The sequence below is a fragment of the Sminthopsis crassicaudata genome, chromosome 5 (assembly GCF_048593235.1).
Source record: "Sminthopsis crassicaudata isolate SCR6 chromosome 5, ASM4859323v1, whole genome shotgun sequence".
Classification (NCBI taxonomy): domain Eukaryota; kingdom Metazoa; phylum Chordata; class Mammalia; order Dasyuromorphia; family Dasyuridae; genus Sminthopsis; species Sminthopsis crassicaudata.
Window position 1 is genome coordinate 312,699,195 of NC_133621.1, and position 21,984 is coordinate 312,721,178.

At 59.8% G+C, this 21,984-nt stretch overlaps 2 protein-coding genes across 4 annotated transcripts in view; one reads left to right on the plus strand and one right to left on the minus strand.

Moving 5' to 3' along the window:
- Window positions 1–135: 135 nt before the first annotated feature.
- TRMU (tRNA mitochondrial 2-thiouridylase) lies at window positions 136–5,151 on the plus strand. Of its 2 annotated transcripts, XM_074272102.1 has the most exons (11): window positions 187–662; window positions 1,081–1,246; window positions 1,340–1,446; window positions 1,534–1,656; window positions 1,846–2,018; window positions 2,279–2,332; window positions 2,416–2,482; window positions 2,670–2,770; window positions 3,038–3,182; window positions 3,259–3,341; window positions 3,889–5,151. In XM_074272102.1, the coding sequence occupies exons 1-11, from the start codon at window positions 560–562 to the stop codon at window positions 4,051–4,053; spliced, it is 1,287 nt and encodes a 428-aa protein (XP_074128203.1). In that variant the 5' UTR covers window positions 187–559; the 3' UTR covers window positions 4,054–5,151. The 2 variants fall into 2 exon arrangements, with proteins under 2 accessions (XP_074128204.1, XP_074128203.1); XM_074272103.1 differs by lacking the exon at window positions 3,259–3,341 and having other exon boundaries at window positions 136–662.
- A 1,793-nt stretch (window positions 5,152–6,944) lies between these two features.
- The window catches only part of CELSR1 (cadherin EGF LAG seven-pass G-type receptor 1), a 129,200-nt gene continuing 114,160 nt past the window's right edge, over window positions 6,945–21,984 (minus strand). Inside the window, exons 26-35 of one of the 2 annotated variants that reach the window (XM_074272097.1) lie at window positions 18,587–18,699; window positions 17,543–17,622; window positions 16,894–17,020; window positions 15,780–15,905; window positions 15,328–15,422; window positions 14,577–14,680; window positions 12,193–12,354; window positions 10,104–10,346; window positions 8,886–9,150; window positions 6,945–8,585 (exon numbers count right to left, since the gene is read on the minus strand). In XM_074272097.1, the coding sequence (XP_074128198.1) occupies window positions 8,576–8,585; window positions 8,886–9,150; window positions 10,104–10,346; window positions 12,193–12,354; window positions 14,577–14,680; window positions 15,328–15,422; window positions 15,780–15,905; window positions 16,894–17,020; window positions 17,543–17,622; window positions 18,587–18,699 (1,325 nt within the window). In that variant the 3' untranslated portion in view covers window positions 6,945–8,575. Of the gene's footprint in view, window positions 8,619–8,885; window positions 9,151–10,103; window positions 10,347–12,192; window positions 12,355–14,576; window positions 14,681–15,327; window positions 15,423–15,779; window positions 15,906–16,893; window positions 17,021–17,542; window positions 17,623–18,586; window positions 18,700–21,984 lie in introns of both variants that reach the window. The other variant, XM_074272096.1, reaches the window with a different exon arrangement.

The following is a 21,984-nucleotide window of genomic DNA, read 5'->3' on the forward strand; positions in this document are numbered from 1 at the left end:
CGGCTGCACCCCAGCGTCCGGCAGCTCAGGCCGCGCCCACCAGAGGGGGCTCCCCGAGGCCCGCACTGGCCGTGGCTGGGCTCCCGCCCCCCACCCTGGGGGCTGCTCTCCGCCAGCGCCCGCCATTCCCTGCTTCGGCCTCCCGGGGCTTTCGGAGACGGGGTCCAGCGGTCCACCAGCTGGCGCCGGAGGAAACAGGCAGGCCTCCCCCCCAAGAACCCCAAAGGTCTCGGGGCTCAGCCTCCGGAAGTGCCCGCCGCCTTCTGGGGACCCCGTGGGTCACACCTTGGAGGCAGAAGAACCGGGGACCCTGGGAAGGGGCGGGGAGTCGAGGCAGCTCCCTCTGCTGCCGGGAGCAGTCACCGGCCCCGCCTCCCCTCCTCTCCCCTCGCTCTGCCTGGCTGCGTCCCAAGGTGGGCGGGGACAACGGAAGGCCAGAGAGACTCCGACCCCAGCGCAGGCCTGTCCCGCCTTTTCCTCCCCGAGGCCCCGCCTCCGCGGCCTAGGGAGTTCTGGGCGGTACTTCCTGCGCGCGCCGGCTGCACTTCCGGCTGGTGGCATGGCGGCTGCTGCCGGCGCCGGGGTCGTGCGGCGGCGCGTGGCGTGCGCCGTGTCTGGGGGCGTGGACAGCGCCGTGGCGGCGCTCCTTCTGCGCCGCCGAGGTAAGCCCGGGGCCGAGGCGCGGAGGTGGGCTCCCCAGCCCCCGGGCGTCCCGCACGCCGGGGTGAGAGCCCCTAAGTATCCATTAAACATCTACTGTGTGTCGCCCGTGCTGGCACCTCCCGTACCCCTGCTGTTGCCACTGCGGATGCCAGTATCTTCTGTCAGTAACGGGATCCCCCAAGTTGGTGCCCCCCCCCAGCCGCCCTGAGCCTCAGTTTCTTCTGTGTGTGGGTGACAGGGAGCCCCGGAGCTGAGGCGCTTCCCCTGCCACTGTGGACACCAGTCTCTTCTTCTGCCGGGTGGCCCGGCTGTGTTATTTGGGGCTGCGGGCTCCGAGGGTGAGCCCGTCCCGATGGCGGCCACCCGCAGGGGTCCGGGGCGGGGCTGCCCACCGCACCCTCCCTCCTCCGCTCACAGGCTACGAGGTCACGGGGGTGTTCATGAGGAACTGGGACTCTCTGGACGAGCGGGGCGCCTGCTCCGCCGACCGGGACTGCGAGGACGCGGCGCGCACGTGCGGCGTGCTGGGCATCCCCTTCCGCCAGGTGTCCTTCGTCAAGGAGTACTGGCACGACGTGTTCACGTAAGGCGGGCCCCGTGGGGGAGGGGCAGCCTGGCACCGGCTGGGCCAAGGCTCCGAGTGACCCCGTGTGACCCTGCGCCCTGTCCACCACAGGGACTTCCTGAGCGAGTATGAGAAGGGGCGCACGCCGAACCCCGACGTCCTGTGCAACAAGCACATCAAGTTCCGGGCTTTCTTCCGCTACGCTGTGGAGCAGCTGGGTCAGTGGGGGAGGGGCGGGGGCAGCCGAGGAGTGGGAGGCGGCGCAGTCCGGTCAGGGCTCTGAGGCCTGCGCTTCTCCCGGCCAGGAGCCGAGGCCATGGCCACCGGCCACTACGCCAGGACGTCGCTGGAGGACGACGATGTCTTCGCGCAGAAGTACGTCCCGAGGCCCCGGGGGCTCTTCAGAAACCGCTTCGAAGTGAGGAACCGTGAGTGAGGCGGGGGCGGGGGAAGGGAAGGGGCAAAGGCTGGGGGCACGAGCGGTGGGGTCGCCGAGGCTCGGGCGCCCCCTCTGAAGCGCTCTCGGGGCGGCTTCCTTTCCGCTGCCCCTCGGCGGGTGGTCCCCGGGGCCCTGCCCTGATTCCATGACGGACCAGCACCTTCCGTGTGTTCCGCAGCTGTGAAGCTTCTGCAGGGGGCGGACACCGCCAAGGACCAGACCTTCTTCCTCAGCCAGGTCTCCCAGGAGGCCTTGAGCAGAACCATCTTCCCCCTGGGGGGGCTCACGAAGGACTTTGTGAAAAAAATCGCTGCGGAGAACGGCCTCCGGCACGTGTTGCAGAGGAAAGAGGTTCGCCCCGCCCCGGCTCTGAGGGGTCACTGGACGGGCCCTCCCTTCTGTCCTCGCCCCCCCTCCGAGGCACAGCCCTGACAATAGCCTGCCCCCCCCACAAACACTAACAGGGCTGGGGCGCCGGATCAGAGGAGAGAAAGAAGTGGATGCTGGGACCCTGGGGGGCTGGGGGGGGAGGGGGGCGGCTCCGGGTGGGGGGGGACTGGAGGGGGGGAGGGGGGCCCCCCTGACCCGGCCCGTTGTGGCTTCCCTTCCAGAGCATGGGCATCTGCTTCATCGGGAAGCGGCACTTGGAAAGCTTCCTGCTGCAGGTGAGGCGCCGGGGGCAGGGCCCGTCGGGCCGTCGGGGGCCGCGAGGGGCTTCCTGCGTGAAAGGGCTCCGTCTGTCTTGCAGTATTTGCGTCCCCGTCCGGGGAACTTCGTTTCCATCGAAGACCACAAGGTTTTGGGAACGCACCAAGGTGAGGGTTGCTGCGCGGGCCCCTCTGGGCCAGCCCCCCCCCTCCCCCCCCCCCCCCCCCCCCCCGCCCCAAGGACCTGAGCCCCCGGGGGCCCGAGCCGCCAAGGATCACAGTCCCCGGGGCGGGGGCCGGCCTGGCGAGCCGGGGGCCCAGCCTTCCCGGAGACTCACGGCCGAGCCCTCCCCAGGCTGCTTCCTGTTCACCCTCGGCCAAGGAGCTAAGATCGGGGGCCTCAGGGATCCCTGGTACGTGGTGGAGAAGGACTTGGGCAGCGGAGACGTGTTGGTGGTGAGTGCCCGTGGTGGAGCGGGCGTCCCCGCTGGCCCCCGGGAGCGGCCCCGGCTCGGGTCAGAAAGCGAAACATCCGCATTATGATCCAGGAAGCCCACGGCCCGAAGGCAGGAACTGAGGCTGGACCGAGCAGGGGAGGGCGGGGGACACCAGCGGGAACCACGTTCAAGTGGGGAGGGGGCTGGAGGGAGGCCCGGGGAGGGCACCACGCAGGCTCTGCCCACCCCCGGAGGGACTGCCCATCGTGGTCCGCACCCTCCCCAGGCCCCCGGCCCTGACCACCCCGCCCTCTACCGAGAAGTGCTGCGCACGGGCCGCGTGCACTGGATCGCAGAGGAGCCCCCTGCCCGCCTGGTGCATGACAAGATGATGGAGTGTCACGTCCGCTGGCGGCACCAGATGGCGCTAGGTGAGCGCAGCGGGGCAGGGGCTGCTCCTCCGGAGCCCCCCGCGGGCGGGCCCTGACCCCCGCTTCTGCCCCGCAGCTCCCTGCGTGTTGACGCTCAATCAGGACGGCAGCGTGTGGGTGACTGCGGTGAAGCCCATGAAAGCCCTCGCCACGGGCCAGGTCAGCACCCGGCTCCCGGCTCGGCCTCAGCCCTCAGCTGGGCACACAGCCAAGGGCGGCGTCCCTGCCCTGGCCTCGAAGGCCTCTCTCCCCACCCTGGACATAGAGGGGGGCCCTGGGGATGCAGGATTTAGCTCCTCACGGGGGGGGGGGGGGGGGCCCACAGTCTGCTGCAGGAGGTCCTCCCAGTGGGGTAACGGGGTGGGGAAGAGTGCCCGGAGGAAAGGCCTGAGGGTCATCTCCACCCAGCCTGGCTCCTGGTTCTGCAGCCCCTGGGTGGGCCAGGACGTAGGGCAGGGGAGCCGCGTCCCATTGCACCCCTGGTTCTGCCCCCCCCTCAGTGGGAGATCTCAGAGGGGCACTTTCCCCTCCCCAATAGGAGCCTCCGAGTAGGCTAGACTGTAGGGTGGGGGGGAGCGTGTCCTATCACACTCCTGGGTTTTTCCTCATTGTGGGAAGCCCCTGGAGGGCCAGACCATAGGGCAGGGAGGCCATGTCCCCTGAGTCCCGTCCTCACTCCCCCCCCGTACTGTCATTGCTTTTCCAGTTTGCCGTGTTCTACAAGGGGGACGAGTGCCTCGGAAGCGGGAAGATCATGAGACTGGGGCCCTCGGCCTACACGCTGCAGCTGGGCAGGAGCCAGGCCGATGCGAGCAGAGAGGCCTCCAATGGCGGTGGGGACCCCGGCCCCCCCACGTCTCCCCCGCACTGAACCTTGGGGACAGGACCGGAGCGGGGTGGGCTCTGGGCCTGCCCCCGGCTCTGTCTGGTCCAGGCCCCACTGGGACAACCCCTGGGGACAAGCTCTGCGGGGTTCCGACTGCCTGGCCTGTTCCTGGCCTTTACCCCCCACGCCAGCAGCCAGGGACAGGATGCATGGGGGCGTCCTCGCTGTGGAGGCCCAACCTCAGAGGCCGACCTCAGTGAGGAGGCTCCCCCGTGCCTCCCTCAGACTCCTCACGTCCCCTTTGGGACCCTCGAAGGGGGTGGAATGGGCTGCTGCAGGAGATAATGAGCTCCTTGGTACCAGAAGCATCCAAGCAAAGACCAATCCGGGAAGGTTCTTTCTGCCCCGTGTGGGATTGGGGGCTTCCCTCTCCTTAAGAGCCGTCTCCCCCAGGAAACCTCCCCTGATCTCCCATCAGCATAGTCCTGTTACTCCATCCTCCTCCCTTCTCACACACCACACTCGGTCTCTGGCTCTCTGTGTCTCTCTCTCTCTCTCCCCTTCGACTCCATTACCTGCAGCTGGGACTCCTCAGGGACTGGTGTTGCAAGTCTCTTCACCCCGTGGTGTTGTGCGGAGTGAAGACCAGAGCTCCCGGCCGGATCCGGGGAGGATCTCTGCCACGGCGCCGCCCTTTCTTACCTTTCGGCCAGCTCTGCCCCATTTCCAGGACTCGGCAGCGGGCCCACACCGAACCCATTTCCTCATCTGTGAATGGAAGAGACCTGACCAGAATGAACCCCAAACTGGCAGCCTATGCCAGCCGCTCCATTGTGGTTAAGGACCGGAATAGTATCAGAATGGAAAACGGAGTCAGGATCAGGAAATAGAAAAGTGGGCCTGCGAGCCCCTCGCGCTGCTGGAGCGCCTCTAACCCAAGCGTTGGCAGGAGCCCGCCGGGTTGGCGCAGCCGGCGCCCCGACAACCAGACATCTCTGTCCCGGGGGCCCCGCCGGTCAGCTGCAGAATTGGTGTTAGCCAGCAGCGGATGAGACGTCATCAAGACTGAGTCGGAGGAGGGGGAAACGACGGTGGCTCCTTCTTGGTGATTACAATAAAAAATGTGGTGTTAAACTCCGAAGAGTGGAGGGTGAATAAAAGCCAAGGCTTTGTCGCTTAGTTTAAGATGGAAGACAACAGGCGAAGAAGTGGCCCTGCAGAGAGTCCCGGCAGGAAAGGAGGTAGGCGGGGTTTCTGAGAAAGAGCGGGGGACTGCTGAGGGAAGATCCCCCGCCCAGGCGTTTCTCCCCCAAGAACCCCCTCCCACAGCCAGCTCCAAGCATGAGCTGACGTGGAAACAAGACATCTTCTGTGACAGCTGCGATGGGGGGGATCCGTTGCCAGGGAGCCTCCAGCTCACTTAGTGGAGTGGGGGGCTTTAGTGACCACGGGTTCGGCATGGGGAGCAGTCAGCAGGAGGGGCCAGGCCTGGGGGGTGTAGAGGAAGGCAGAGGGACAGGCTCGGACAGATTTGGCCTGGGATGGGGATGCTGCAGCATGCACCTGGGCAGGTGGAGCCTGCAGGGGAGCACGGTGCAGAAAGCACAGCCATCTTGGGGAGCATCGAGAGCACAAGGCGGGGGGCACAGAGTCCGATGGTCTGGGTGCGAGTCCTTCCTCTGCCGCGGGCCAGTCACCTACTGTCTCTGAGCCTGGGACCCTTCCTACCAAACGGGGAGGAGCAGAGTAGAGGGGCGCCAGAGCTCAGAACCGAATCCCTGGGAGGGACAGAGAGACAGAAAAAGCCTCCGAGAGCCAGCCAGACAGAGATGGACAGAGACAGGTAGAGACAAAGACATACACAGAAAGGAGAGAGGAGGAAAGGGAGAGAGAGCCTGAGAACCAGGGGATGGGGGGAAGCAGAGGCAGCCTCTGCAGTGGGCTTGGGATCCCCGTATGGGGATTTATGCCTGCACATAAGTTCTGGCTGAAGGGGCTCGCCGGGGCTGGGGCTGCCGTCCCTTGCTGTGCCAGCTTTGGCCACTAGGGGTCAGGCTGCTGAGGCTCCAAGTTCCATCCTGCACTTGGCTCTTTTTTCCCTCACACTCCACTTTTTCTCCAGGTACTACTCTCTCCCCCTCCCTCCCATCTCCCTCCCACCCTCCCACCAGCTGAGCTTTTTCCCACCAATCAGAGCTAATCCAAGGGCCAAAGATTTGCCCTCAAAACAGTCACTAATAATTATAAGTAACACTTTGGCAGCTAAGGAGTGCCATTGAGCGCTGAGCCAGGACTCCCCGAGTTCCCATCTAATATCAAACACTTCCAAGCTGGGTGACCCTGACCAAGTCACTTAATCTGTGTGCCTCAGTTTCCCCCTCTGTAAAATGAGCCAGAGAAGGCAATGGCAGACCACTCCTGTATCTCTGCCAAGAAGTCCCTGTTTGTGGTCACAGTTGGACATGATTGAAAACGACTGGGCACGCAGTAACTGCCAGGGGTTAGGTGTTCTACTAAGGCCCTTAAAGCTATGATTGTATCTGGCTCTCACCACAGCCCTGCATGGTAGTCACTGTTACTATCCCCATGGGACAGGTGAGGAAACTGAGGCAGACAGGTTAAGGGACCCACCCAGGGTCACACATTGCGGGTCTGGGGTTGGTCTTTTTGATTCCCATCATGCTGCCAAGGCTCTGCCCTCGGAAGCTCCAGAACCCAAAGAGAACTTCCCCCTTTTTCCCCAGGGTGGGATCAGGGGAGCTTCTCCTGGCACCCATGTTACTCCCCCCAGCCCCTGGGCTTTAGGGACACAGCTTGTGATACCCATGTTGGATGCCAGTCTGGCATTAACCCGTCATCGGGTGTGTGTGTCTGGGGACTCATTGTGCCCCTTGGCACTCGGCAATGAGGGAGAATAACGGGCTGAGCTCAAACCCATGTTCAGAAACCTCTTTATTGTAGCCTCAGCCAAGCTGTAATTCCAGTGTTCTGAGCATTAATAAATATTTATTTGTTAAAAAAGCAAAAATCTCCAGTGTCGTGTCCCTCTCATAAAATTTTGTCATAAAAAATAGGTTTTCATTTTTCTGCCATTTATAAAATCGACATTCTCCCAATAGAACCAACAATGTATTCGACCTTGAGACCTTGACCCTGAAGGAGTCCCCAGGCTCTTGCCAAGGTGGGAGTGGGCGTTCAGGGACATGGGTGTGGCCTGAGTCAGCTTTCGTAGCACAATAGCACAATTGGCCGTGCAACAGTTACAAGACTGTCCCCCCTCATGAGAAAAACTTTGGGGTGCAGTATGATTCCGTTGGTCTATAAGATGGCAAGGCCCTGTCCCGCTATGCAGGTGAAATGGGGGTCCGCCGGTTGTACACCCAGGCCCTAAGAGCAGGTGCCCGGCCCCATCTGCCACAAGCCGTCCCCAGAGCTTCCACCCGACCTGATGGTTTCCTGCCAGAAGCCACAGCCAGCTTGCCCAGGACACCGGCGGTGACATCATTCAGGACACAGGAGAGCCACCAGACTTGTGGCCCGGGGAGTCCAGGGCTGGCACTCAGGGAAAAGCCGTATAAACGTGAGTGATCGAGGTCTCGTCAGTCTTACAGATGGCTCCCTAAGTAATCTGAGTAACTGGCCAAGTGCTTGGGGAAAGGGATCCATTTCTAAATTCCCCACGTCTAATGCTCCTGAGGAGCTGGAAAATGTGGCCAAGAGGCCTGGCGCTTCCTGCTTCCATTGTGAACGTATGTACAACCTTGAAGAACCAGAGACCCCCACAGAAAGGAAACCTCTGTCCTGGCCCGACCCTGACCGGCCTGCGCCCGGCTGACCACCCAAGTCCGTGGCTGTCCGGCACACAGGAGTCCTCCACGGGCTGATGGCTCCGAGCTGATGCTTCTCTGGGGACCATCAAGGACTCTAGGAGTGAGAGGGCCTGGGGGACAGCGAGAGGAGTCCAGCCTCCTGCTTGGCTGCCGAGAAGCCATCTCCCGAGCCTTTGTGCCAGCGCCACATTCAAGTACAACCCTGTGTTTTCTCCCTAATATAAAAACAGTTCTTTCCCCGTAGCAATCTCCAGGTATCCACAAGATCAATACAGATGCAAAATATACACAGGGCTTTTTTTCTTCCCTAGAGAATCACCGTACAAAATATATAAAAGAAGTATCTACACTTCTTTATATATAAAAGTTGGTTGGAAGGGCAAATGGTCCTGAAGAGGTGGGCGAAGCTGCTGGTGGGGCAGGGGATCCCGGAAGGCACTATGTATCTGGGAGTCTCGAGCCCAGGTCGGGAGCTCGGGCTCCATCCCCCGCCGCCTCCTGTAGCCGGAGCCACGCCGTGGCAGCATGGCCCGGGGGAACCCTGGCTCTGAGCTTCCCAAAAGCTTTGGCACAGGCTGGATGTTCCAACAGGCACTTCATGTTCAAAGCTGTCCCAGGTCTGCCGTGAAATGTAAACTGCCCAGGGGAGATGAGGCCGCCGTCCCCGTGGCCCGGGACCAGCCGTTGAGGTCAGGGCTCCCACGTGGGGCTGTGGAAGAGCCTGGGGCCCGAGAGTGTCACGCTTTCCTGATGATTCAAATGGAAGTCTCATTACTGCCTCTGTTCACAAGAAGAGCAAAGGGGGCCACAGATGATGCACTGAACGAATGACCACAGACACAGGGACAGGCCGGAAGAGGGGGGCTCCCCACACACCGGGCCTTCGAGGGACCTTCCTTACCCCTACCCACAGAGGGCTCCCGCCCGGGATCTAAACCTGGAGTTCCTGTCTCAAATCCACCATCTCCCTGTGGCAGCCCAAAGAGCCCAGGGGGCTGAGCCCAAGGGAGGCCCCCAGGCCCAGAGCTGCCCCCCAGCCCCACTTACTCCGAATCTGACGCGTCTGCGTGGACGGTCCCGGTGCGCACACTCATGATCACCCCGTTCAGCTGGTCACGAGAGCGTTCCCGCGGAGAGTTTTTGACGGCCACTCCTGGGTCCAGCGTGGGGCAGATGCCATCGTTGGAACCGAGAGAAGAGGTTCTGGACGAGCTCAGAGTCTGGTTGTAATCTGCCAGCTTCTCCCGGAGCCGGTTCTTTAGGTTCCTCTCGCTCAGCGGTGGGGGGTAGGTCACTCTATTTTTCAGGATGCCTATGGTGAGAGTGATGTGAAGCTTGTCAGACTCTACAAGACGCACTGAGGCTGTGGTCTGCACTAGTGAAGGGAGTTCTCTGCTGGGGAAGTCTTCCTTTGGTGAAGGTTTTAAGGGGTTTAACAAAGATAATGATATTATAACATTGATGATCTGCCTGCCACTGTGTCGCTGACGGGGCGGTAGCTTCTTCAAGGGAGGAATGATCTCTTTTTTCTTTGTATGCCTAGCCTGGCATGCCATACAGGAGGCACCTAACAAACGCTTTTGAGTGATCAGTTGGTTGGTATTTTTTTTAGCATTCTGCCAACTACAAAGCACTTTGGCGGCACGATAGGTAGAATCGGAAGACCTGGTTCCGATCCTCCGGTGTTTATTACTCCTGTAAACTTGAAGGTTATTTGAGCCTCCCGGGCCTGAGGTTCTCATTGATGAAATGGGAAAGTTGGCCCAATGGCTTTCGGCCCTTACCCGGGGTCCTCTGGGCAAAGCTGGGAGGAGGGAGGCCATCGAAGGACGGGAGCAGAGGTCTCCCCGCCCCCTTCACCCTTGGAATTACTAACCCTTCAAGTCCAGCTACGACCTCTCCTACATCGTCCGAGTTGCTCGGACTGTATTCACACTGACCACGGTGCTTTTGTTTATCTGGGCACATGTTGCTCGGGAGGGCAGGGACCGACCCACATTTGTATTGTTATTCTCAGCGCGTCGTAGAACTTGGGACATAGTAAGAGCTCAGTAAACGCTCATTCATGCATTTGTTCATGGGAAGGATGTCGGGTCAGCTCGCCCACACAGCAAGGAAGCGAGTGCTGGGTATTTTAGCCACAGAATCCCAGGACGTCTCCGAGGGCGGCCCCGGCTCGCAGGTAAGAAGGCACCCTAGGAAAGGTGGGCCTTGCTGACACCTGCCTGGAAGTGCCAGGGTGGAGGTAGGGGACACTCATGTTACCTTTCCGCTGCTCTGTGTGCTGGTGGTTGGTCTGGGCTGCTGACTGACTGTCTCTGGGAAGCCCCGGGTTCTCCTTGTCGGAGGGCACGTCCTTGTTGTCATCCCCCTGGGCCTCCTGGTGAAGCTCCACGTTCACTTTGGTCTCCACCTTCAGCTTTGGCTTACGTGTAGGGTCCTCACCGTCACTGCCCGTCACACTGTCGGGGGGCCACGTGGCCTTGATGTGATTGGACAGAGAGTCCGCTGGGGGCCAAAATGACATGGTGGGCTCCACTGCGGGAAGGCCTTCCCTGACCCTCCTCCCGTCCTCCATGCTGCCACACGGAGACAGAGTCCAGCTCAGTAAATCCCGCTTTCTTCCATTTCTAGTGCTCAAAGCTATCCCACTTTAAGTCTCAGAGGGCTACTTGTCCCAAGAGGTCCGGCTACTGCCTAAAAGTGTCGGATCCTTGTGGATCCAAGGCTGGCCCTCTAGCCACCAGGCAAAACCGTCCCTTAGGGAAGAATCACAGCAAGGTGGCACATTCAGGCTGACAACGTGCCGTCCTTCTGGCCCTCCTGAGAGAGGTGGGGCAGAAATCAGTGTCCTGGGGATGCGGAGGTCCAAAGGAGTGAGCCACAAGAGCTCCTGGCGCAGAGCACAGGGTTGTCGGAGTCGGGAGACCAAAGTTCAGCCCTTGCCTTGGCCGCTTACTACCCATGTGATCTTGGGCAAATCATCTGGGGTCTCTGAGCCTCAGTTTCCCTCTGTATAAAGAAGGGGTGGGGCATCATCCCAGACAGCTTACAAGCCTTACTCTGTTGTCCCAGGCTCGCCCAGTAGGTGCTGAACTGTGATGGGAGCCCATGGCCCAGAATCCCGGAGCTAGGAGAGATCTCATGGATCGTAAGTCCAACCCTTACCGGAACAAGAATCCCCGCCATGAATTGCACACGTTTAACCTATGTGGGACTTGCCGTCTAGGGGTGTGAGGAAGTGGGGAGGAAGAAAAATGTGGAGCCCAAGGTTTGGCAAGGGTGAATGTTGAAAATGATCTGTGCACGTATATTGGAAGTAAAAAGCTATTATTAAAATTAAAAAAAAAAGACTCCCCTCACAGCATATTTAACAAATGATCTCCAGCCTTTGCTTGGAGACTTTCAGTGCCAGGGAGCTCATCAGAGCTGGAGGCAGGTAATTTCACACTGGGACAGCTCAGAGTTTTTCCAGTCAGGAAGGCTGAAGTTTGGCCTGTTCGCTTCCTCTGTGCGGGATTCTCAGTCCTCCCTCGGGAGTATAGTGCTGAGAGGGCCCTCCCGATGTAGGAATACGGGAGGCACAAGCTGGGGCCCTGCTCTGCTCGGGCCAGGCTGCTCCCGGGGCTGCCCTCGGATCCTGAGGCTTCTCCCAAAGCAGCCCCCAGGCCTTTGTCTGCACAGTCTCTGACCCAGCGGGGTCTTTTTTTCCTCTCCAAAGAATTCCCTGATTCAAGACTTTTTTTATGGACAAGGCAGCATGAGGGCTGCCCATTTCCTCCTCAGTCCCCCTGATTTTTATTGCACCTTCTTCCTGCCAGCCCTGCTCCAGAATTCACCACAGCATGGGGTGGCGGGGTTAGCGAAGGAGAGATCTCCCACAAAAGAACTCCCCAGAAAAGCTGTCCATTCCCTGGTGACCTTTGTTCCAAGAATCTTTCCCCGGTGGAGAAGGAAGTTCCTTGGAAAAGCTCTCTGTGAATGAGTGGTCTTACTATCATTAGCTCTCCTGCGTGGTGAGCAGTGGCGAGAGCCAGGCTTGGGCTGGTGACCCTGGGGGTATCACGAGCTGGGGGTCCCAAGCAGCTTATGCTCTACTTTCCGAATTTCAGGGTCTTCCTCTATAAAATGGGAAGATGATAAGAGTAATGGGCTGCAGGATTGTGTTGGGCAGCCAATGAGGTCCTGGTGTACAACACTGCAAATCTCAGATGCAAAAAAATATATTTAGAGCTGGCAAAAGTCTCCATCAAGGACAGGGACACTTGTGTTCAGTCTCTTATTTACCCAGGTGGCAGTTGAGAGATGGTCATACCCCCAGAACCTCCCTGAGCCCTCCCATTCTCCCCTGTACCTTTGGGGGTGCTGTGGATGGGGCCCCGGTCATTAGTTTTACAAGAGCCTGGCGTCCACTTGTTCTCCTCATCTACCCCATCTTCCTCACTGTCTGATGAGGAGGCATAGGAGCTGCTGTGTTCCTCCAGAGAGAGCTCACTGTCCGAGTCTGAGTCATTGCCTGAGAATCCGAAAGACCAGAAGTTCAGAAAATGGACTGCCCACTACCTCCTGTCAGAGCCCTAGGGCAAGAACAAGGTGAAGACCACCCCCTTCTCTTCCTCCCTTGCCTCCCTCCCCTCCTTGACTCATTTGTTTATTCATTCACTCACTTTTTCATTTAATTCATAATTTCTTCATTCTGTTAAATCCACTCAAAAATTCATTTTCTTCCTCCCTTCCCTCCTTCCTTCCTTCCTTCCTTCCTTCCTCCCTCCCTCCTTTCCTTCCTTCCTCCCTCCCTCCTTCCTTCCTCCCTCCCTCCTTCCTTCCTCCCTCCCTCCTTCCTTCCTTCCTTCCTTTCTTCCTTCCTTCCTTCCTTCCTTTCTTCCTTCCTTCTCTCCTTCCTTCCTTCCTTCTCTCCTTCCTTCCTTCCTTCCTTCCTTCCTTCCTTCCTTCCTTCCTTCCTTCCTTCCTTCCTTCCTTCTCTCCTTCCTTCCTTCCTTCTCTCCTTCCTTCCTTCCTTCTCTTCCTTCCTTCCTTCCTTCCTTCCTTCTCTCCTTCCTTCCTTCCTTCCTTCCTTCTCTCCTTCCTTCCTTCCTTCCTTCCTTCTCTCCTTCCTTCCTTCCTTCCTTCCTTCCTTCCTTCCTTCCTTCCTTCCTTCCTTCCTTCCTTCCTTCCTTCCTTCCTTCCTTCCTTCCTTCCTTCCTTCCTTCCTTCCTTCCTTCCTTCCTTCTTTCCTTCCTTCCTTCCTTTCTTCTTTCCTCCAACCCTCCCTTCCTTGACTCATTTATTTATTCATTCACTTGCTTTTTCACTCAATTAATCAGTTTTCTCATTCTTTGTCATCTGCTCAAAAATTCACTCCACTTGGTCCTTCGCTGTCTTATTTATTCACTCATTCAGTCACTTAACCATTCATCTGTGTAATCAGCATAAGGCACTCAGGGTAGATGCTTAAAATTTATTTGCTGATTGAGTGCCTACTGTGTGCAAAGCACTGCTGAGCACTGGGGATATACAAAAAGGCAAACACCAGTCGCTGTCCTCGAGGAGCTCCGGTCCTAAACAGCAAGTCACCATCTCTGTACAGAGAGGATACATGGGAGATGGGAAATGGCGCTAGAACTAAGGGGAAGGGGAAAGGGTTCCTGCACAGCGGGGGCCTTGGGCTGGCTCTGGAGGGAGACCAGAGACCCGCTCTTTCCCTGCTCTCCGTCCTTCTCCCTGACTCACTGTTCTTGCGCTCACCGGTAACTTGGCCCTTCACCCACACAGTCCCTTGGCAATCGCCTTGCTCCTTCCGTGCTCCGCCAGGTTGGGGAAACGCTCTTTTGGGGGCACTGGGAGTCAGAACGTTAAAAACCGCTCCCCCACTTTGTTACTCATTCACCCGCTCCGGTCCCTCAAACTCTAACTCATGTCATCCATTATCCGGGTCCCTCTCACTCATTTGTTCATTCCCTCAATGGGGGAGCGGGCTGAGGGCGGGCTAGAAGCTGGGAGCAGTCAGACTGGCGAAGGAACGGGGCGCCAGCCTTGCCCTCAGGAGGCTTAGAGGCTGCTTCGGGACCAAGGCCAGGGGAACCAGAATAAGAGCCGGGAGGAGGGCAGCTAGGGAGGGCACTCCCGCTCCACCGGGAGGTCTGGGAGGGCAGAGGTGGGGAGGGCGCCTGGAGCTGGACCCTAAAAGACGGGCCGCTATCAGCAGCTGGGGAAGGTGGGAGAGGAAGTATTCCATGGGTCTGTAGGGAAAGGGGAGAGTGAGGGTCTCAGAGAGGCTCCATGAAGGGAATCTGAACTAGGCTGGAGAGGGAGAGGGGAGGCAGACTGAGGAGGGGGCCTCTCACGCCGGGATAGCAAGTCTGCATTTTCCTGGGCAAATTCAGCAAATAGAGCTCAGGGGAATTCTTGGAGGCCCAGGCCGGGGGCAGTGGTTGGTTTGGCCAAAGGGGAACTGGGTGGAGCAAGGCTAGAAAGGGCAGGAAGGGCCAGGCCCTGAGCAGGACAGAGATGGAGGGTCTGTAACTGTGGTAGGAGAGAGAATGAAAAGGGGAGAAGGGAGAGGAGACGGGGAGAAAAGGAAAGGAGAGAAGGAGGGGACAGGGATGGGTGGAGAGAAGCAGGGAGAGTGGGCAGAGGGGAGCAGAGGAGGAACACAGACAGACAGACAGACTCCCCCCCAAGCCCCACCCCCCTCAGCTCCGGGGCTCTGGGGCCATGGCAGGGGCAACAAGAGCTCACCCCGAGGGCTTTTGCCGTTCCTCCTGCGGAAGAGGTGGGCATCGGGGTCCGGGCGACCTCTTGCTTGGCCAGAGGACACGCTGAGCTTCTTGGTCCCCTCCTCCCTGCGACAGTGGGGAGGGTTTCTGCTCAGGAGCCGCCCGGGGGCTGTGCTGTGGGGCGGGGGCTCCCTCCCCCAGAGGCCGGCCCAGCTGGGAAGCCCAGGGAGGGGGCGCCCAGCATCCTCCAGGACCTCACCACGGCTCTGGGGAGAGCCGATGGGCCCCGGCAGGAAGGGCTGGGACCGGGAACCCCGGCTCTGCCCCTCCAGGCTGGGCGGCTCTCCGGGGGGCTGCTCTGTCTCCGAGGCCGCCTCCTCCCAAACCAGGGGGGCCTGACATCACTGGACCCCTCCCAGGGTGCGCCACAGTCTGCCAGTCTTAGCTCAGGTGTCCGCTCCTGGGGGACACCCTTCCCAGGCTGTGGGTCGTCACTCCCTTCCCTCCTGCTCCAACCATCAAGGACCCCCAGGGTCCGGGCTCTGGACAGTCCACCCCACCCTTACAGGCCCTCAAACTGGAGGCTACTCTAATCTTGATTTTGAAACACCAGAGCCTGGCACACAGTAGGTGCTTAATAAATGCTGGCTGGACTGTGCTTGAGTAGGCGGAGCAGACAAGATTTTCCCAGTTTCCTCAGAGCCCGACTGGGCGGCTCCCACAAGCTGGCAGCAGCCGGGCTCTCAGAAGGGGGGCCGCGGGGCGGGGCTGACCTGACGGCGCTGTCCAGCGAGGCTGTGGACTCGCCCAGCTCGGTGCGGTACATGTTGGGCTCTTCGATGTAGGTGTTGTTGCAGTTCAGGGACCGCTGGGAAGGACAAGGGGGCCAGGGTGGATGGGAGGCTGGGGCTGGCGGAGCAGGGACGGCCCCCTGGGCCGGCACGGGGGCTGGGCCTTCCCCAAGCAGAGCGGCTCCCACGGTATGGTGCCCCGGGAACTCTAAGCAAACCGGACTGTTCTCTGCCCCCAAAGCCAGCCCAGGATTCAGTCCCGCCCCGTGGCCCCCCGCCCTTTCCTCATGGGACGCCAGGGCTGGAAAGAGCCCCGGTTCTGGGGCCAACCTCTCTGGGGGAGCGGGGGCCGGCAGGAATTGGGGTGACTGGCGGGAAGAAGCTGGGCTTTGGGCCTTTGAGGAGGGAGCTCAGAGCCACCGGGCCCGCCTTACCGTGAGCAGCGTGGCTCTGGTGGCCGTGGAATCGTCCGGGTGCGGCTTCTTCCCCATCAGTGCGACCTTCAGGTGCTTCTGGACTTCTTTGTTGAGCACACAGTGGAAGAAAAAGATGGCGAGCCCCTGGGATGAGGGAGGAGATGTCAGGCCGGGCTCCGTTCTCCCCGACGGGCTGGCCGGCCACACAAACTTGGACAAGCCTGTCCTGGAGCCCGGCCCTGTCCAGACTCTGTCCATGGGGGGCACTGGCCCCGTGGTGGTCCCACAGCCTGCTGGGGTTTCTGCAAACTGAGCCTCTGGGGGAGAGGCTGCCGGGCAGTGCTGGAGAACGGGGGCAGAGCAAAAAGGGGCCCCGGAGGCCTCTGACAGAGGCCTGAGAGACACCGGGCCAGGACTGGCCCGTCGGGGCGGCGGTCTCCAAGAAAAGCGGCTTGAGTATTCCAGGGTCAGGGGGCTGGAACACGAGAGGGCTCAGAGGACGCCGGCAGTCTGGGCAATGGCACTAAAGCCGGCCCTTCGGGGCAGCGAGCCCGCCGCTCCGGACCCGCTCATTGTCCTGCCCAGGACATCATAATGCTGCTTCTGTTGGCTTCCTGGGAAGTCCTGGGGAGACTTCCCTCAACCTCCCTCCCAGGGGAGGGCGGAGGAATTCGTGTCGGGCCTGAGAGCCGTTGGGCCCAGAGGACCCCACAGGTGGTGGGAAACGGGACGCCCTAATGGCCTGGACCAGAGAGACCCGGACTAGGGGCCGTGGGGGAGGGGCTCCCGAGAGACCCCCGGTCCTTCTCCCGGCGGTCAAGGTCTGCAGCTCCTTGGGGGGCCCGGAAGCTCATTAGCTGGGGGGTAGCGGAGGCAGGAAAGGTGACCTTTCTGAGCCCCCAGCGTCCCACAGCAGGGGAATGAGGGGAGGGCCCTCCAGGAGGGGGCCCCTCTCTGCACTGCTGGACCCCTGAGTGCCTGCCTCCTGGGCAGCGCCAGCTCTTGCTGACCCTCGGGGACTTTGAAAGGAGCTGGGCCCCCAAGGACCTTCCTGGAGCCTCTGGCTACTGACCAGAGGGGCCGGAAGCGCCAAAGCCCCTCCTGCGGGCGGCCGCCCAGTGGGGGCTCTTACCTGTAAGCAGCTGAACACCGCAAAGAGATAGTGGAAGGCCATCACGTCGCTGTTGACGGCCATCAGCCCCAGGAGCCACGTGGCGCTGATCAGCAGGAGCAGGAGGAAGGCCGTTCGGAGGCCGGAGCTGTGAGGGGAGGCCCCACGGGCGTTAGCAATCGTGGGCTCCCGCCCAGGGCCATGGGATGCGGCGGCCGGCATAGCGTCGGCGCTAAACAAGGCTGATTCCTTGCAATGGAGGGTCCCGAGAGCTCCCTCGCCTGTCACGGGGCTCCGGGGACTTTGGCTCATCCTCTGCCCGCTCGCCCACCTAGGGACTGGGGACCTTGCCGTCCGCCCTGCCACGGCCCTGAGGACCACCAGGCTGAGCCACTGGCCCACGCCCGAGCTTTCTGGCCGCAGCGTCTCCCCGGGAGTCCCGTTGCAGGCCCAAGGTTACCAGGAGCTCCCAGGTCGGTCCGGTGCCAGAGCCCCGGGCCCGGGCCGCTTTCGTGGCTGACCGCGGGCCTGTTTGTGCACCCCCCCTCCCAGGCAGGGAGTCCCAGAGGCTGCGAGCGGCCGGGGAGTCCCTCCTGGATGAGGCGCTGCGACCCCCAGGAGCCCACGTCCCCCCCACCTCTGGCTTCTGCGACCCGGGCCCTCGACGTACGTGATCCCGCTCCGGTCATAAGCACGGTGCTTCCGCCCGCAGGACGCTCTCGCCGACAGGACGAAGATGATGGTGTTGAGCTAGTGAGAAGGAACAGCGGGGATCGTTCCAGGAGAATCCTCCGGACTCGAAAATTGGGGGGAAGGAGCGGCTCCTTTGGAAGGACAGAGCCAGGCCAGATGGGGGCCGGGGCATCGGAGCTGGGGGCCTGACCTCCCCGGCCCCACTGGGCTGGCCGAGGGACCAGAGGTCCGGCGCTCTATCTCCGGGCCCGTTTCCCTATCTGTGAAGTGGAGCTGATACAATAACCCCAGACTGTGGGGCCAAGCTTCCCTGCAGGGTCAGGCTAAGGGAGGCCAGGGCACCAGCAGCAGCCGCTCCCACCATGGAGGTTACAAGGCCAGTATTCCCATTTTACAGAGGAGCAAAGTGAGTCCCCCGTGGCGAGGGCCTCGTTTCCATGGAGCCCCTCACCCAGCCCCTGTGCGGCAGGGGGACCCTTAGCCCCATTTTACAGGTAAGGGAAGTTAAAGACTCGTGGCCATCGATGGAAATGTGTTCTCTGCGTTGTCCCACTGTCCTCGGGGAGAGCCGGGCCGCTGCTCCCCTCCTAGGTCCGACTTGCCAAGGCTGAGGGCGTTGTGCCCCAGAGGCCGCGGCCCAGGCTGCACCTCCCGCCTGGCTGCACCTCCCGGCCCAGGCTGCACCTCCCAGCCCAGGCTGCACCTCCCAGCCCAGGCTGCACCTCCCGGCCCAGTCTGCACCTCCCGGCCCGGCTGCACCTCTGGCCCAGACTGCACCTCCAGCCTGGCTGCACCTCCCAGCAGTCCCCCTCCCCCTCCCCAGGGTGCCAAGGCCGCCCCAGTTCTCTCGTAGGGGCTCGCTGGGTCTGCTCTGTCTGCTCACTGTGAGCTTCTGGAGGGCGGGGCCTGGCCTCCCTGGGCCTCCAGCGGGCGCCCGGCGCACAGTAGGTGCTCGGGAAATGGCGACTGGCTGATGGTGGACGGAGGAAGGGCAAAGGCAGCCGGACTGCCAGGTACTCACAGTGACCACGATGCCGATGGGGCCGGCGAAGCTCCAGATGAGGGTGTCGTGGACCGACAGCCAGCAGAAGTCAGGGTTCCCATAGCCTTGGGGGTCCAGACCCACAGCGAGCCCTGCGCCAAAAAACCAAAACATGGGGAGAGTGAAGGGGCGCTCAGAGACAACACGGGAAAGGAGAAGTCACGGAACAGCGCAACTGGGGAAACATCGGCGTGTGGGGGTGTCTGAGCTGGGGGGGCCTGAGAATGGGGGTGTCAGAGAATGGGGGTGTCAGAGAATGGGGGTGTCAGAGAATGGGGGATTCAGAGAATGGGGGTGTCAGAGAATGGGGGTGTCAGAGAATGGGGGTGTCAGAGAATGGGGGTGTCAGAGAATGGGGGATTCAGAGAATGGGGGATGTCAGAGAATGGGGGATTCAGAGAATAGGGGCATCAGAGAATGGGGGGTGTCAGAGAATGGGGGATTCAGAGAATGGGGGTGTCAGAGAATGGGGGATTCAGAGAATGGGGGATTCAGAGAATGGGGGATTCAGAGACTGGGGATGTCAGAGAATAGGGGTATCAGAGAATGGGGGATTCAGAGAATGGGGGTGTCAGAGAATAGGGGATTCAGAGACTGGGGATGTCAGAGAATGGGGGTGTCAGAGAATGGGGGATGTCAGAGAATGGGGGTGTCAGAGAATGGGGGATGTCAGAGAATAGGGGCATCAGAGAATGGGGGGTGTCAGAGAATGGGGATGTCAGAGAATGGGGGATTCAGAGAATGGGGGATTCAGAGAATGGGGGTGTCAGAGAATGGGGGATTCAGAGACTGGGGATGTCAGAGAATGGGGGGTGTCAGAGAATGGGGGATGTCAGAGAATAGGGGTATCAGAGAATGGGGGATGTCAGAGAATAGGGGCGTGTCAGAGAATGGGGGGTGTCAGAGAATGGGGGATTCAGAGAATGGGGGATTCAGAGAATGGGGGATTCAGAGACTGGGGATGTCAGAGAATAGGGGCATCAGAGAATGGGGGATGTCAGAGAATGGGGGATTCAGAGAATGGGGGTGTCAGAGAATGGGGGATGTCAGAGAATGGGGGATGTCAGAGAATAGGGGTATCAGAGAATGGGGGATGTCAGAGAATAGGGGCGTGTCAGAGAATGGGGGGTGTCAGAGAATGGGGGATTCAGAGAATGGGGGATTCAGAGAATGGGGGATTCAGAGAATGGGGGTGTCAGAGAATGGGGGTGTCAGAGAATGGGGGTGTCAGAGAATGGGGGATGTCAGAGAATGGGGGTGTCAGAGAATGGGGGATTCAGAGAATGGGGGTGTCAGAGAATGGGGGATTCAGAGACTGGGGATGTCAGAGAATGGGGGTGTCAGAGAATGGGGGATTCAGAGAATGGGGGTGTCAGAGAATGGGGGATTCAGAGACTGGGGATGTCAGAGAATAGGGGTATCAGAGAATGGGGGATGTCAGAGAATAGGGGCATCAGAGAATGGGGGATGTCAGAGAATGGGGGATTCAGAGAATGGGGGTGTCAGAGAATGGGGGATGTCAGAGAATGGGGGATGTCAGAGAATAGGGGTATCAGAGAATGGGGGATGTCAGAGAATAGGGGCGTGTCAGAGAATGGGGGGTGTCAGAGAATGGGGGATTCAGAGAATGGGGGATTCAGAGAATGGGGGTGTCAGAGAATGGGGGATTCAGAGACTGGGGATGTCAGAGAATGGGGGTGTCAGAGAATGGGGGATGTCAGAGAATGGGGGTGTCAGAGAATGGGGGATGTCAGAGAATAGGGGCATCAGAGAATGGGGGGTGTCAGAGAATAGGGGATTCAGAGAATGGGGGTGTCAGAGAATGGGGGATTCAGAGACTGGGGATGTCAGAGAATGGGGATGTCAGAGAATGGGGGATGTCAGAGAATGTGGGTGTCAGAGAATGGGGGATTCAGAGAATGGGGGATTCAGAGAATGTGGGTGTCAGAGAATGGGGGATTCAGAGAATGGGGGATTCAGAGAATGGGGGTGTCAGAGAATGGGGGATTCAGAGACTGGGGATGTCAGAGAATGGGGATGTCAGAGAATGGGGGATTCAGAGAATGTGGGTGTCAGAGAATGGGGATGTCAGAGAATGGGGGATGTCAGAGAATGGGGGATTCAGAGAATAGGGGTATCAGAGAATGGGGGATGTCAGAGAATAGGGGCGTGTCAGAGAATGGGGGATTCAGAGAATGGGGGTGTCAGAGAATGGGGGATTCAGAGAATGGGGGATTCAGAGAATGGGGGATGTCAGAGAATGGGGGATTCAGAGAATGGGGGATGTCAGAGAATGGGGGATGTCAGAGAATAGGGGCGTGTCAGAGAATGGGGGGTGTCAGAGAATGGGGGATTCAGAGAATAGGGGTATCAGAGAATGGGGGATGTCAGAGAATAGGGGCGTGTCAGAGAATGGGGGGTGTCAGAGAATGGGGGATTCAGAGAATGGGGGATTCAGAGAATGGGGGTGTCAGAGAATGGGGGATGTCAGAGAATGGGGGTGTCAGAGAATGGGGGTGTCAGAGAATGGGGGATGTCAGAGAATGGGGGATTCAGAGAATGTGGGTGTCAGAGAATGGGGGATTCAGAGAATGGGGGTGTCAGAGAATGGGGGTGTCAGAGAATGGGGGATTCAGAGACTGGGGATGTCAGAGAATGGGGATGTCAGAGAATGGGGGATGTCAGAGAATGGGGGATTCAGAGAATAGGGGTATCAGAGAATGGGGGATGTCAGAGAATAGGGGCGTGTCAGAGAATGGGGGGTGTCAGAGAATGGGGGATTCAGAGAATGGGGGATTCAGAGAATGGGGGTGTCAGAGAATGGGGGATTCAGAGACTGGGGATGTCAGAGAATGGGGGTGTCAGAGAATGGGGGATGTCAGAGAATGGGGGTGTCAGAGAATGGGGGATGTCAGAGAATAGGGGCATCAGAGAATGGGGGGTGTCAGAGAATAGGGGATTCAGAGAATGGGGGTGTCAGAGAATGGGGGATTCAGAGACTGGGGATGTCAGAGAATGGGGATGTCAGAGAATGGGGGATGTCAGAGAATGGGGGATTCAGAGAATAGGGGTATCAGAGAATGGGGGATGTCAGAGAATAGGGGCGTGTCAGAGAATGGGGGGTGTCAGAGAATGGGGGATTCAGAGAATGGGGGATTCAGAGAATGGGGGTGTCAGAGAATGGGGGATGTCAGAGAATGGGGGTGTCAGAGAATGGGGGTGTCAGAGAATGGGGGATGTCAGAGAATGGGGGATTCAGAGAATGTGGGTGTCAGAGAATGGGGGATTCAGAGAATGGGGGTGTCAGAGAATGGGGGATGTCAGAGAATGGGGGATTCAGAGAATGGGGGTGTCAGAGAATGGGGGATTCAGAGACT

Excerpts from the sequence above, each read along its gene's own strand:
- TRMU (XM_074272103.1), top strand. The coding sequence starts at position 560 with ATGGCGGCTGCTGCCGGCGCCGGGGTCGTGCGGCGGCGCGTGGCGTGC. Across the intron at positions 663-1,080 it reads GCTCCTTCTGCGCCGCCGAG|GCTACGAGGTCACGGGGGTG; the intron begins GTAAGCCCGGGG and ends CTCCGCTCACAG. Across the intron at positions 2,019-2,278 it reads ACGTGTTGCAGAGGAAAGAG|AGCATGGGCATCTGCTTCAT; the intron begins GTTCGCCCCGCC and ends CTTCCCTTCCAG.